This window comes from Pseudomyrmex gracilis, unplaced genomic scaffold, assembly GCF_002006095.1.
Source record: "Pseudomyrmex gracilis isolate BER0280 unplaced genomic scaffold, ASM200609v1 scaffold_61, whole genome shotgun sequence".
Lineage (NCBI taxonomy): Eukaryota > Metazoa > Arthropoda > Insecta > Hymenoptera > Formicidae > Pseudomyrmex > Pseudomyrmex gracilis.
Genome location: NW_018020645.1, coordinates 173938 through 186658, shown reverse-complemented (window position 1 = coordinate 186658; position 12721 = coordinate 173938). Strand labels below are relative to the sequence as shown.

Below are 12721 nucleotides of genomic sequence, written 5' to 3'. Positions count from 1 at the left end.
GCGCGAGCGCGAGCGCGAGCGCGCGCGCGCGTTACTCTCTCTCTCTTCTGAAAGTAATTAATATAAGAAACAGACTTGGAGATAACGCGAGCGGCAAACGAGCTGCAATTAAGGCGGGACGATGTGAATCAGATAACGGCCGTTGCGGTTTAGACGGTACTTTCGAAAAGCAAAGGGTCGGGATATCAACGCCGGTCGTTGTCGTCAGGTATTAATCCTTTAATCAAATCGCAGCGGTGAAATCGCACTGTTTACAATGGATGGTAATTCGCAACGGATATTTCCTAAACATCATTAACTTTGCAACGTCTCGTCGTTGCGTGAGAATCAATTAACCCCAACAGACCCGGGCGTGACCCCGGCCGTGTCGTAATCGAGACACTCGGAAAATTAGCGGGGTCTCGGAAAATGCTTCTCGGTCATTAGCGGAAGCGTCTCGCTACAGACGTTGCGAGACTACTCGAGGAGGTGAATCTCCTTTACGGAAATAGCGTCAAGACGAGGTTAGACAGAAATCTTCGAATCCAATTGAGATTGAGATTCTATCGTTTTACGTAGAATTAATTCTTATCCTACCATTTGCACTAAAACCCAAACGTAGAACTTGGAATTGCGTTGCAGTTCGTGATGATATTGACTCGGCCCCCCTCCAAGCTTTTTGGATTTAACCGTACACGCTCCGCAATTTTGCTAAGAGAATGAGAGAATGGAAATTTACTAATAGTTGTGTATAAAAACAAATTTCTTAGATTTAAGGTGACATTTCGCGTGATTGATTAATAATAACAAAACACTAAGGCAAACACGCAAAGCTGTCACGTTAATACACGAACATCTCTAATTGCAAAGCGCGCGAATACAATTTTGAGCGCGAAAGTTTCGATTTGAACGCGAAGATTTAATATTTTAAGCGCGGCTGCTCTATCAATTGTAGCAGTGTCTCTCGTGATATTTCCATCGAATTTAACCCCGTCTCTTCTCGCGTTTTCAAGCATCCACCCGCATTTCCGTGATGCTTCCCTCTTCTGCTTCGGGCGCTCTTCTATACCTCCACGCAATTACGCGAAAAGTTTCACGGCGAATATCTACCGGCAACTCCGCCGCACATAAGGATGCTTCAGCTGTTTTGCTATTCCGAGCTGTAAATAGAGGTCAAGGAGTTGTCCTGGGCCGCATCACGTTGCGTCTTCCGTCCTATGTTGGGGCTGGAGATTCTGACCTATAAATAGATGCGTTCTCGAGGTCGCGACGAAGGAAGCAACGGCGATGACGTGTGAGAAGAGAAAGAGAAAGAGAGAGAGAGAGAGAGAGAGAGAGAGAGAGAGAGAGAGAGAGAGAGTTGCTCCGGTAAAGGGATTCGAAATTCGTAGACAAACAGAACTATTCGTCTTTCTCCGGGCGGAACAATTTCCTTGGAATTTATCCGGGAGATACTCGGTTGTGCGGAGTTACACCGGCGTGTGGGAAAGTTACGATGCCTTCGGCGCGTGCGCGACCGCGGATAAAAGGAGGAATCCCGACGTCGTGTTATGCGGACGATGAGCGCTACGCTAATCTCCGGGATTTATACCGGGGGGAAGTCTCTTCGAAACAACTTTGCGCCGCCTGACATCGACACGAATTCGTCGATCTCCGCTTTGTCGTTTACCAACCTCAATGAATATGCGTGCATTTGATACGCGTTCGGATTAGACAAGCAGTTTAGACAAAGATATTAACTTGCTTGAGCAAAGACAACTTCTCACAGCGACGTTTTTTTAATACGAGCATTAAGATATGGTTTAAACTTCTGAGATATATTGTCAATAATTTGGAAAAAGAAAAAAAATGTTGAGTTTATTTTTAAGATTTAAAAAATGGAGAAAAATTATATAAGTCATACGTTTGTAAGATGTGTACAATTTCTTTAAAACAATTTTTATTTTTGTAAAAGCAATCTAATTATTACTTTTATGTTTGAAATACTTTTTAAAATATATGTAATTTAAATTGTAGATTTGATCATTGTGTCGAAATTTCTACATTAATATGATCTGTGATGACAGTGCCAATTCGTTTCGGAATTAATCTACCGAATGTACCATTTCGCCTTCATTGAATTTTGATTCCGAGAGAGAGAGAGAGAGAGGGAAATAGAGTACAGTCATTAAAACATTAAAATACTACTAGTACCTGGTACTCGAAATTCTGCGGCGAGCAAGCGCAGCAGCGCCCATTAATAATACTGTCGATAACACTAGGCGGTTTATTAAAGGGCATTATAAAATTCAAATCGGGCATCGCGAACAGGGTAAAAGGATAGTTCGTTGAACGAGTATCACGTGAAGAGAAAGAGAGAGAGAGAGAGAGAGAGAAGAAATCGCAAAAGCATTTCAAAGTGAACTTGCTGTCAGCGTCGAAAACGGAAAGACGAGGGTCTGAAATTACGAACATACAACCGATAGATATTCCCCAGAGAGAGACAGTAGGGACAGAATAAAATGAAATATCGTGATTTATCGTCTAACGTACGCGCCAGCCAATTTGTCCCGCTTCCACGTGCGAACTGTCTCGTGTCGTGAGAGCCTGTCCCGCAGGACACAGACGAAAACACGGATTGCATTTCATAGAGTGGTCTCGATGGCCCGTGTGATGGCCCGCGCGCGCGCCGAAATTACAAAATTTGTTCGGGTAACACACACGTGACTGCGGCTGACATCCGTATACCGAAGATACGCCAATAATTGTCCGCAAAATGAAACGACAATTATCACGACCATTAAACAAGACCCTATTGATCTCGCGTAAATGTCACAGAAATTCCGAATTACATTGTTGATACACAAAATTACGGCGAGTTATGTTTAATGCAGTCGTAACATTTAACAAAAATAAAATAAATATCTTGTTTTTGTGAAAGAAAGCACACAAGAACGTTAGCTTATACGCGCACGTGTGTATGTATATATGTAATTTGTTGAAATGAGCGACCATATAAAACTTGAAGTGTAAAGATTCATGTAAAAATGAAGATACGTCGGTGCGCCTCGTCAATTTCTCTTGCACGAGGTGGGAAGGAGAGAGGGATACAGTGAGAGTCATCATCACGGTAGACAAGAAATTGAGGGCGAAGATGCTGCTGCGCTGCAGCTTGTAGCGCGCTATTCGCAATTAGGACAAAGACTTCAGGCTACTCATTAACTATGGCATGAAGCGGCAAGCGCAGGAGGCCGCATCAAGCGCGTTCAAGTCGAAGAGCGTAACAAGCTGGCATCCTGTGTGCAGCACAGCATCCACCAGTTCCTCGTCATCCGCGACTGCCGCGCTCCTCCTTTTATTTTGCCGGAGTGTCGCCGGCAAATCTTATTTAAGGCAGATTTATCGCCGCCCGACTCTGAGATCGAGCTAGGATATTACGCCGGACCCGGATGCGCCATTCACAATGCGACTTCTCGACTCAAAAAGTGTCATAACTCAAAACCTGAGCGCCTCTTCGGGTACTTCCGCCGTTCCAGCACATCGTGTGCCAGAATCCGTCCTCTTGTCGTCTCTGTCCCCTTTCTCGTTCCTCCCCCTCCCTCCCCCTCCTCCTCTCTGTCGCTTTCCACCCTTCCGTTTCACACTGCCCCCCTCGTCTTGCCCCTCCTCCCCCGCCCGGTAGTACGAGAGAACGAATGGAGTCTTCTATTTTTTCGTTAATATGCGCACGAACCACTCGGTAGTATCAAACGGTTCTGCACATTTTTTCGCTATATTGCTGTTTCATCCGCTGATATTTTTCCAGCGAAAATTCGAGGAAATTCGTTAAAATCGTCCGATCCGCTGGCTAGATAGTAGGTTCGATTTACGGAATGTGTTACGTTTATCGTGTTACACAAGGGACACGGGATCGCAACCGGATGGTTTTTTTCGTAATCGATACATAGTGGTGGAAAATTAGTAGTGGATGTGTTTTGTCGAAGCGAAACACAAAAACGCTCCTCCGATCATCCGATTTCGATCCGAAAGTGATCGTATGGCCGTTGGCGATTTCTTTCTCCCAGAACGTAACTGTATACTGCTGACCATCATCTAACGTCGATTCGATTTCTCGGTATGTCTGAGCGGGAACTTGCATAAGGGAGGACGCATTAAGAGAAATGGACCGTAAAAGATGATGTTTTTTCGATGCGCTAAAAGAAAATCCCACGGCATCTCGCGATCGGCGTCGTCGTCGCGCGTGACGGCACTCGATGACGGCGTCGATCCGCGATCATTCTCTGATCGATAAGCGCGTGTCGCAGACCGAAAAGAAAACGAGCGTTGTTCGTCGGTTCAATTTTTTCGTACTCTCTTTCGCAACGAGCTGGCTCCATTAGTACGGGATTGGCTGACGCGCGCTTGAGCGAGCACCGCGGCGCTTTTTGCGCCGGCCAGAAACCGGTTGAATAATTGTGTTTTGCAACGGCCACGGGAGCGCTTAAGCCCGGGGACTCTCGGGCATGGATCCAAAGAAGAATTAAGCAAAGGGGAAACTCCTGAAAAGCGGACTTATAAAAGGGACAATAGCACCGGGCGAATCGCGCAGTTTTTCGAACGATCGCGGGTCACAAAGATCGATCGATTAAAAGTTCGTTCGCGTTTGCTCAAACCACAATTTACGACACCAATTAGCGTCATGATCTTTAATGTGAGTGCCCCATACCACATGTATGATTATTATGTCTCTAATGTTTTTTTTTTTTTGTAAATAATAATATTTATATCAAATTCGCGTGTTGGCACATCATGTGTATCGCCGTCGTGTGTATTCAAACTTTCGGATTTTTTTTTTTATATCACCGCGTTTCATTCACACGAGAATTTGATTAACGAGATTCACACAACACATTTCCTTGGCAGTTTGTGCTGGTATCGGTAGTGCTGATACTTTCGTCCTTACTATTGACGAATGCCAACCCGGAGGGACACGCGCATTCTTTTCAGCATTTTCATGGACCAGTGATGGGCAACGAGCACGAAGTCACTTGGAACGACGACCACGGACACCATCACGCTGACTACGTGGCTCATCCCCATTATGCCTTTTCGTACGGGGTTGAAGACCATCATACGGGCGATTATCACGGTCAAAAGGAGTATAGAGATGGTGAGTCTGCGTAGTTTGAATGAGAATTAATCTCTTCCACTTTTTAGAAAGATCCTTCTTGTCGTTTTGTACATAGTGCAAGCGACAAGAATAAGAATAGCCTACTTACGCGGAATCACAATGTTCTTCTCTCTTCGTAGTACCTCGAGGGTGAAAAAGCTGACAAATGTATCGAGGTGAACGTAGGGCAGACTGATTGTGCGAATAAAAGTGGCAACGTGACCTTTGCTTGAGCTATTTTATAATGTTGCTCGTGGAATACTCAATGGAAAACTCGTGGCGCAGCAAATTCTTTAGCTTGAATCGCCTGTATGTTTTATCACACAATCAGCACTGTTACATAAATAATTTGACAAACGTAAAAAATAAAAAAAACACAAATTTTAGAGATTACAAAAAATATTTTTGATAGAGCAATATTTTAATACTAACATTTTGTAAAAGTAATTCGAAATGTTGCATTATAAGATAAAATAGAAAAACTTCTTTCATGATGCCAAAACAGAAAGACAGAGTGAGAGAGAGAGAGAGAGAGAGAGAAAGAGAGAGAGAGAGAGATTTCATTTTCAGAGGTCCGGTTTTTTTCGTAATTTCGTAATGGTATTTCTACAAAGCGCGACTTTTTCTATGTAAAACGAGATCATCGAACGTCGTCAAGTTTTAACTGGAGCGAGAGATTTCGTAGCAACGAGCCGAGAGAAAAGTTAGGAACGATAAAAGTGCTGCTAAAAAAACGTACGCTTCAGTATTCCCGCCTTCAAAGGACGCGCACAGGCTGAAAAGTTTATAACCATATAAAGCTCAGATAGCGACTATTGATAGGAAGGCTTCTGAGAAACTGCGAGCGCAGTAATCTCGCGCGCGCGCACACACACACACACACACACACATGTATCAGCTAACACGCGAGAGTAATTGAAATAACGGATAATTCCCTCAAATTTCCGTAACGTTGTTTTTAAGTTAAGATCGAGATTTTATCGCGTATCACAATAAAACACGTGCAACTTTTTATGTACGTGCTAACGAAAGATTTATATTCTCTTAAGAAACCAAGAGTGAGAGACACTTGATGCAAAAGATGAAGTAGATGATATATGTAAAAAGTCGCGATTTATTATTATATCTGTGGTCGCAAGGAAAAACGCCGCATGTTCTTGGCGCATATCATCACTTTCGAGATATTGATGTTTAAAGTTTTAAACATGCAAATCAAGTATTGGACTTAAGTTGTTTTGCATAATTTTTTTTTTATCATCATTTAAGATGTGTTTTCTTGCATTTTTTTTCTTTATAGATATGTAAATCTTATTTTTGCAACTCAACTGTGGCAAAAACTTGAATTTTTGCAATTGTGACATGCGGCGCTTTTTCTTGCGACCACAGATACGTACTGAACGAATTAATTTTAAGTAATTATACTATCTTTTTAATACTTAGTATATGAGAGTTAATTTTCTATATATTTAAATACAATTTGGATCGAATGTATTTTGTGTTGTGTTAAACTAAAAGAGCCTAAATAAAATATACGTGATTTTTTGAATGGGATATAAATAAAGGATCACTTTCAGAATGGAGTTTTGCAAAAATAAAAAAAAGTACAAAATAAAAAGAAAAAGTATTTTGTATTCTGTCGCACTCGTCTAAAGATCTCAATTTGTCTCCATAAAAAAGAATGATAACGCGTGTCCAAATGTGCCAGCTTGGGCGGCACAAGACAAATAACTCGCACGTTGACGTTTTGCAGGCACAGAAGTGTTCGGTGAATATACCGTGAAGGAACCAGACGGCAATATCAGAATAGTGAAGTATCGCGCTGGCAAGGACGGATTTCACGCCGAGGTGCACAATAGCCGTCGAAACGATCATCAGGAGAACGCTCATCATCATCACGATTATCATTAGTCTACGCGGCTGGACATCACGTTTTGCCAAAGACTTCGTTATTTTACATCTTATTGTCATTGATGTTGTTGTATTTGTTAAAAAAAAAAAAAAGAAAAAAAGAAAAAGAAACAGTTGTGTCGTCACATCTTGTCATTTATTTATTTTTTTTTCCGCAAAGTCGTTTATCTGGTATTTTACAACTAGTTTTAAAGTTTATTATCGTGAAAAGCCACTCAATATTGCGAAATGGATTTTAAAGCTGTTGCGAAAGCTCAAGCAAGTTGGTCAATCGAAATGAGTATTTCTTCTGAGAAACTTCTCAGTCTCGATTAATATAATTGAATTGCCGACATTGAATTGTTATTAGTCCCGTTTCCGACGAACACATTTTTAGAGTTTAGGAAAGAGTGGAAATAATATTTTTGCGTCTTCTACTTTTGTTATACACTTTCAACATTTTTTCGATAATAAAAAAAAAAAATACAAAAACATATATTAAATTTCTGTCGATTACACAAACCTCTGTCAAAATCCGTTTCGACTTATTGCTCCTACAAAAGCGGAACGGAAACAGACTACACTTCGAGGTGCATTTATGTTTGCTGCTCTCAGTCTTTCATACATATATAATTCGAATGGCACTAGCAAATGATTGCCGCGTGCCGCAGTGAGAGGCAATTCGCGACAGGCATTCGGTAAATAGACGTAATATTCGAAATTTCAATTTGTTACATATAGGCCGGATATTGTTTGCTCCAAATTACATCCCGTCGTTCCACCGCGAGAAGTCGGGGGGATCCCAGAAATTCGTATCTACAATTGAAAACCGATATCGCGGAACCGAATGTCATTGGAATTTCAGACGACACGACGTTTTTCAGCACCGGCGACGATTGTCAATTAACAAGTCTAATTGGATCGCGCCGCGCGAACGTTTTCCAGCCGGCGTTCTCAAAAACTAACTTCTATTCTACTCAAAAGTGTGCGCAGAATCATATCTTACAAAATAGTACGTACGATATGATATGTATTCGCAATAACGCGATGTCTTTCCTATAAACATATATAAAACGCGTGTAGAGTTCACGAAACATGTCTTCCCGGAATACAATAAAGATCCGCACACATGTCGATATTCCATTCTGGACGTGTCTATATGTAATTTACATTCGACACACGGTCGAACGATAAATCAGCGCTGGGAGGGCGACTGGGAAGAGTCGTGTGGTAAACACCTGATAACACACTTTTCGTATAACACAAGCAATATCATAGAAAATGGCAACACTTGCCGTACGGGGGAGTATATTCCGTTAATTAACGAGTATATATATCCCGTTAAACATCATAAATCGAATTCCGGTTTAGTGAATGAAACAAGCTTAAATTGCATGTCGATACAACAGTCTGCATCCGCCATGCACACGCCATCGTGCACTAATTTCGTTTCTGAAAAACGTGTGTGGCGTAACACGCTATTTTCATCTATCATTAACCTTTTACGCTTCGCCGATCATCGGATAATAAAGGCGTGACAGTTTTTTGTGATAAATTAAAACGAGGATGTTCAACTTTAAACTCGCGGAAAAATATACTGTTGTTTAATTTAAATTTAATCGAGAACCATCGCAAAACAATGTGTACATTTGCTTGTGTTTGCTGTTGGTAGATTTTGTTATTTGTAAACTTCAACACATAATGTGTGTGTGTGTAAATATAAAAACTTTGTTTGTCGCGAAAAAAAAATATACCTTTCTGCCTCTTTAGAAAGTTGAATTTATATTCACGATTATATTGGTGCATACATCATTATTTATAAGTGTGTCTTCATTTGATTGTTGAATTGCGAAAATTCAAAAGTTTGCGTTTGAAGCGTCACGACTATTTTTTACGAAGTAACTTCTTTTATGCTTTTTATGATTTTTCTCCCGGAGTTTTTGTACAAGACATGCAAATTAAAAACATTGCTGTTATTGTAAAAAAAAACAAAACAGAACACACATATAACGAAAACGGCATTTTATCGGAGAAAAGTTTAAAGACTGGCTTTGGCTCTGTTAATGTATAAAACAAAATATTCAAAGCTCGTTTTAATATGTGAGATAAAACTGGCATAAAATATCGTGAATTATTTTCGAGCAGTAGCGCGAAGATGATGTATAATAAACATATGCCTGATAAATAAATAAACATTTTCGGAAAACAATTAACAATTTAAAACCAAAACTTCCTACGTGCTATTATTTTCATTACTTATTAATTACTTTGAATATTATTTGTTTAAAAAACGTTATCGATTAGATCTTACACAGTTTTACAGCTGGGTAAAAAAATTTTCTCCGATAACAAAATTTTGTCTCATCGCCGCTTTTATCTTTTCGCGTTGTAGCCTATATATAACCGAATCTTTAATACACGTCCATTCAACGATTGGCACTTATTAGTTTTTCCTATTTTTGTTAACATTTTTGTCTACGGCTCTACTTTTTTTATCTAACATTATAATAAATTATTGTAAACATTATAGAGTAGGATTTTTTATGGCAACGTTATTTTAGACTTTTTTAGTTTGCACGCTTGAAAACAATTGATAGGTCTTTAAAATGTCAAGTATTGGATTTAAAGTGCCAATCACCGAGTGTTTTATCTTACATTCAATGCGGTTTTTTGTTTTGCACACAATGTATAACACACACAATGATCTCGTGCAGAACAGAAAAATGCGTGAGTAAAACAAAAGACCGTTTCGTTGTAAAGTGACAAATGCGACAAATAGTTTTAAAGCGATAGATTTTATTGGTGCATAATTCGTACTTAGTAATGACTCACAAAGAAACGTTAAAAACACAACAGATTGTTATGACAATATTCGCTATTAAAACCAACAAACAATTAAATCCGATTTCGGAAACGAGAGACGCTCTTGCGTCAGTTATTTGCAAAATATTCAATCATCCGTCGAATTGGTTTCGTGGAAAAGAAACCTTGCTTGTGACTTCGACGTTTTGACGGAAAACAAATAAGGTGTCGCCGACTTACATAAGGTGCCCCGGATAACGTTCTTCACCAATTGGCTGTGAAATTATCGGTTGCGCTAAGATGCGTCTCCGGTATGTGTCACAAATTGACATCTTTTTCCAGACGGATCGCAATCGCGCTACGTAAGGAACGCGTAACGCAAAAAGTTGCAAACTCTTCTCGAATGATATAATCGCAAATTGCGTTAGAAAACAAAATTTCCGTGCAAACGGGAAAGTTCCGGCGCGCCGAAACTTCTGCACAACCACGTTCTTCGTGTCCTTTTTCGCTTCGAGCCTGACCGATTGCGGAAGATAAATCTTTGTTTAAAGTTTTCGGTGCGCTGCGCTTCGAGAAAACGTTGCGCGCAAAGTATTCAGGTATTTCAAATGTTATTCTAACCGGCTTTTGCATTGTCGGAAGAAAAAACTCTCGTGGTTTACGTTCTCTCTTTTGGATCTATTATCCAACGATGGCATTCTCGCAGCAAATGCCATGAAAAAATTTCTTATAAAAGCGAGCATCAAGCGAAATCCTTTGATATTTAATTCACGTCAAACGGCTCCTGTTATTCCATAAATCCTTTCCCGAGTTTGCGTAAAATACGTTTATTTTCGGCTATAACTTATTCTTTATTTCTCTTTTGAACGTTATTTACGGTACGTTTTGGAACATTAATGCGCGGGGACGAGCATTTTACTCCGATGTGATTAGTCGCTTCGCGATGACGTTTACGCAAAGAAAATACAGTACGAGAACAGGAAGAAACTCCACTTTCGAAAATTACTCGTGGATTGCAAGAATTGTTTGTTCGAAATTGTTTACGCACCGGACTGGTACATGTGTACGCGCACACAGGCGCTCCGCTTCTTTTTGACGATCAATCACGCCGGGTCGCGTAAATATACACGCGTAAACATCGTTGTACGAAACTCGTCGAAATGTATACTTATAAATCTGCCGTGTTCGCGCAGTTGCGAGTGCGTAGCTTTTAAAAACAATCATTTGAATTTCATTTTCGCTTTCGGAAGTTTACGCGCGAAGTGAAATTCCGATCATTAATTTTGACGCGATGATCCGCACATTTGTGGATTACACGAGTTTGTTTTGTTTGTTTGTTTGTTTGTCTCGAAATTGTCCGAACGATTACGGCTTCAATAAAGAGAACAACGAAGGTTCAGGTGTTACGCAGAATACTTTCATCGTTCCTCATAAGAAACTTCTCGACGATCGTTTATCCCTTCAGTCTCTCTCGAAACTCCGTATCGGGGGTCGCCTGGGCAAAATACGGATCCGAAAGAAAAGTACACGGACTACGCGAACTAATGGTGGGATCCGACTTGACTCGGGAAGATTAAACGAAGACCGAAAGAGAGTCGAAAGTAGAACGAGAGTGGGAGCCCGTCCGCAAAGTGAAACAAATCGCCGCGAAGAAGGCCAGGCGTGCCAACATAGACGTTGATTTTTCCTCTAATGCTACCATAAAAGGGACACTGCCCTCACCAATTTTTTTTTGGCTCGATCCTCCTGCTTCCTGTCTTGTTTTTTTTCTCAAAAACAATTCTTGTTGACTTGAAGACTTTATGGATAAATATAACAATCGAAATAATTGCAATTTTCTTCGCGATTTCAGTAATTTGTTCCTTCGCTGTTAACTTGCATTAAAGATTCTTTCTTTCAATTTTTTTTTTTTTTTATTTGCATCTTCTTTATCCTGCAAATACATTTTTAAAATTTTATTTGTTTTCAAATGTTTATCGCGTCGCACAAATTAATCATAATTTGGCATTCCATTATGCAGTCTTTATTTTCGTACGCGCTCGCGATTTGCCAGTCTCGTAAAACTCCTAATTACAGAATACTTTGTCTTATGTTTACCTGGCAGCTGGCCTGGCCCGAACCTTTCCTTCTCAGAAAGCAATTAAAAGTTTTCGGCGTTTTAATGTTTGTTAAAACGAATGAAAACTGTACACATTAAATTAAAGTTCGTAAACTGGCTAGCAGGAACTGGCCGTATTTTAAGTTACATCCTGCGCGCTTTTTAAATCGCAAAAAATAATAAACCACTCGCCGTTTAATAATTACCGGCGCTAAATGACGTGAAAAATTAAGTCAAATGGTTACAGAACATTTGTAAAACCGACGAGATTATTGTATTTTTCAGGAAAATATCACAAACAATGCGACAAATATTAATAATAATGTAGTAGAACAAAGTTTTATCAATATTAGACTGGAATTTTCTGTTTATCATAACAAGTTGTATAAACGGCGTAAACAAACAGCGATCTAAAAAAACATCTATTATCAAACTTAAAAATGTAGTAATAAACTAAAAAAAAAACTTATAAAGATATAAATATTTTCAATCATAAATAACTTCAATAATAAGTTTGCGCAACTACGAGCTTGCTGATGGTTGAAAATACGTACACATATTTACATCTCCACAAGATTTTTAGTTCGGCATTAGATACACGTGTAAAACTCGGCGCTTCAAATAAACATTTAAAACGCATCGATGTATAAAACCGACAATTAAAATTATTTACGTCTGACGACGCCGGTTTTTTGCGCGAAATTTACATTTTATCGTTTTTGTTTGCTGTATATATTCTCCGCATGCTGAACGCGTCGTGCTGATAAACTCCGCTAGGATTTACCAAAAAATTCGTCTTTTACTTTCCATTATCTCTTACTTTTTAT

The 12721-nt window shown here is 39.8% G+C and overlaps 1 protein-coding gene across 1 annotated transcript; it reads left to right on the top strand.

Moving 5' to 3' along the window:
* The first annotated feature begins 4569 nt into the window (after positions 1-4569).
* Positions 4570-7020, top strand: LOC109854219 (cuticle protein 19-like). The gene is made up of 3 exons (XM_020427100.1): positions 4570-4648; positions 4861-5107; positions 6858-7020. The coding sequence occupies exons 1-3, from the start codon at positions 4637-4639 to the stop codon at positions 7013-7015; spliced, it is 417 nt and encodes a 138-aa protein (XP_020282689.1). The 5' UTR covers positions 4570-4636; the 3' UTR covers positions 7016-7020.
* The last annotated feature ends 5701 nt before the right edge of the window (positions 7021-12721 follow it).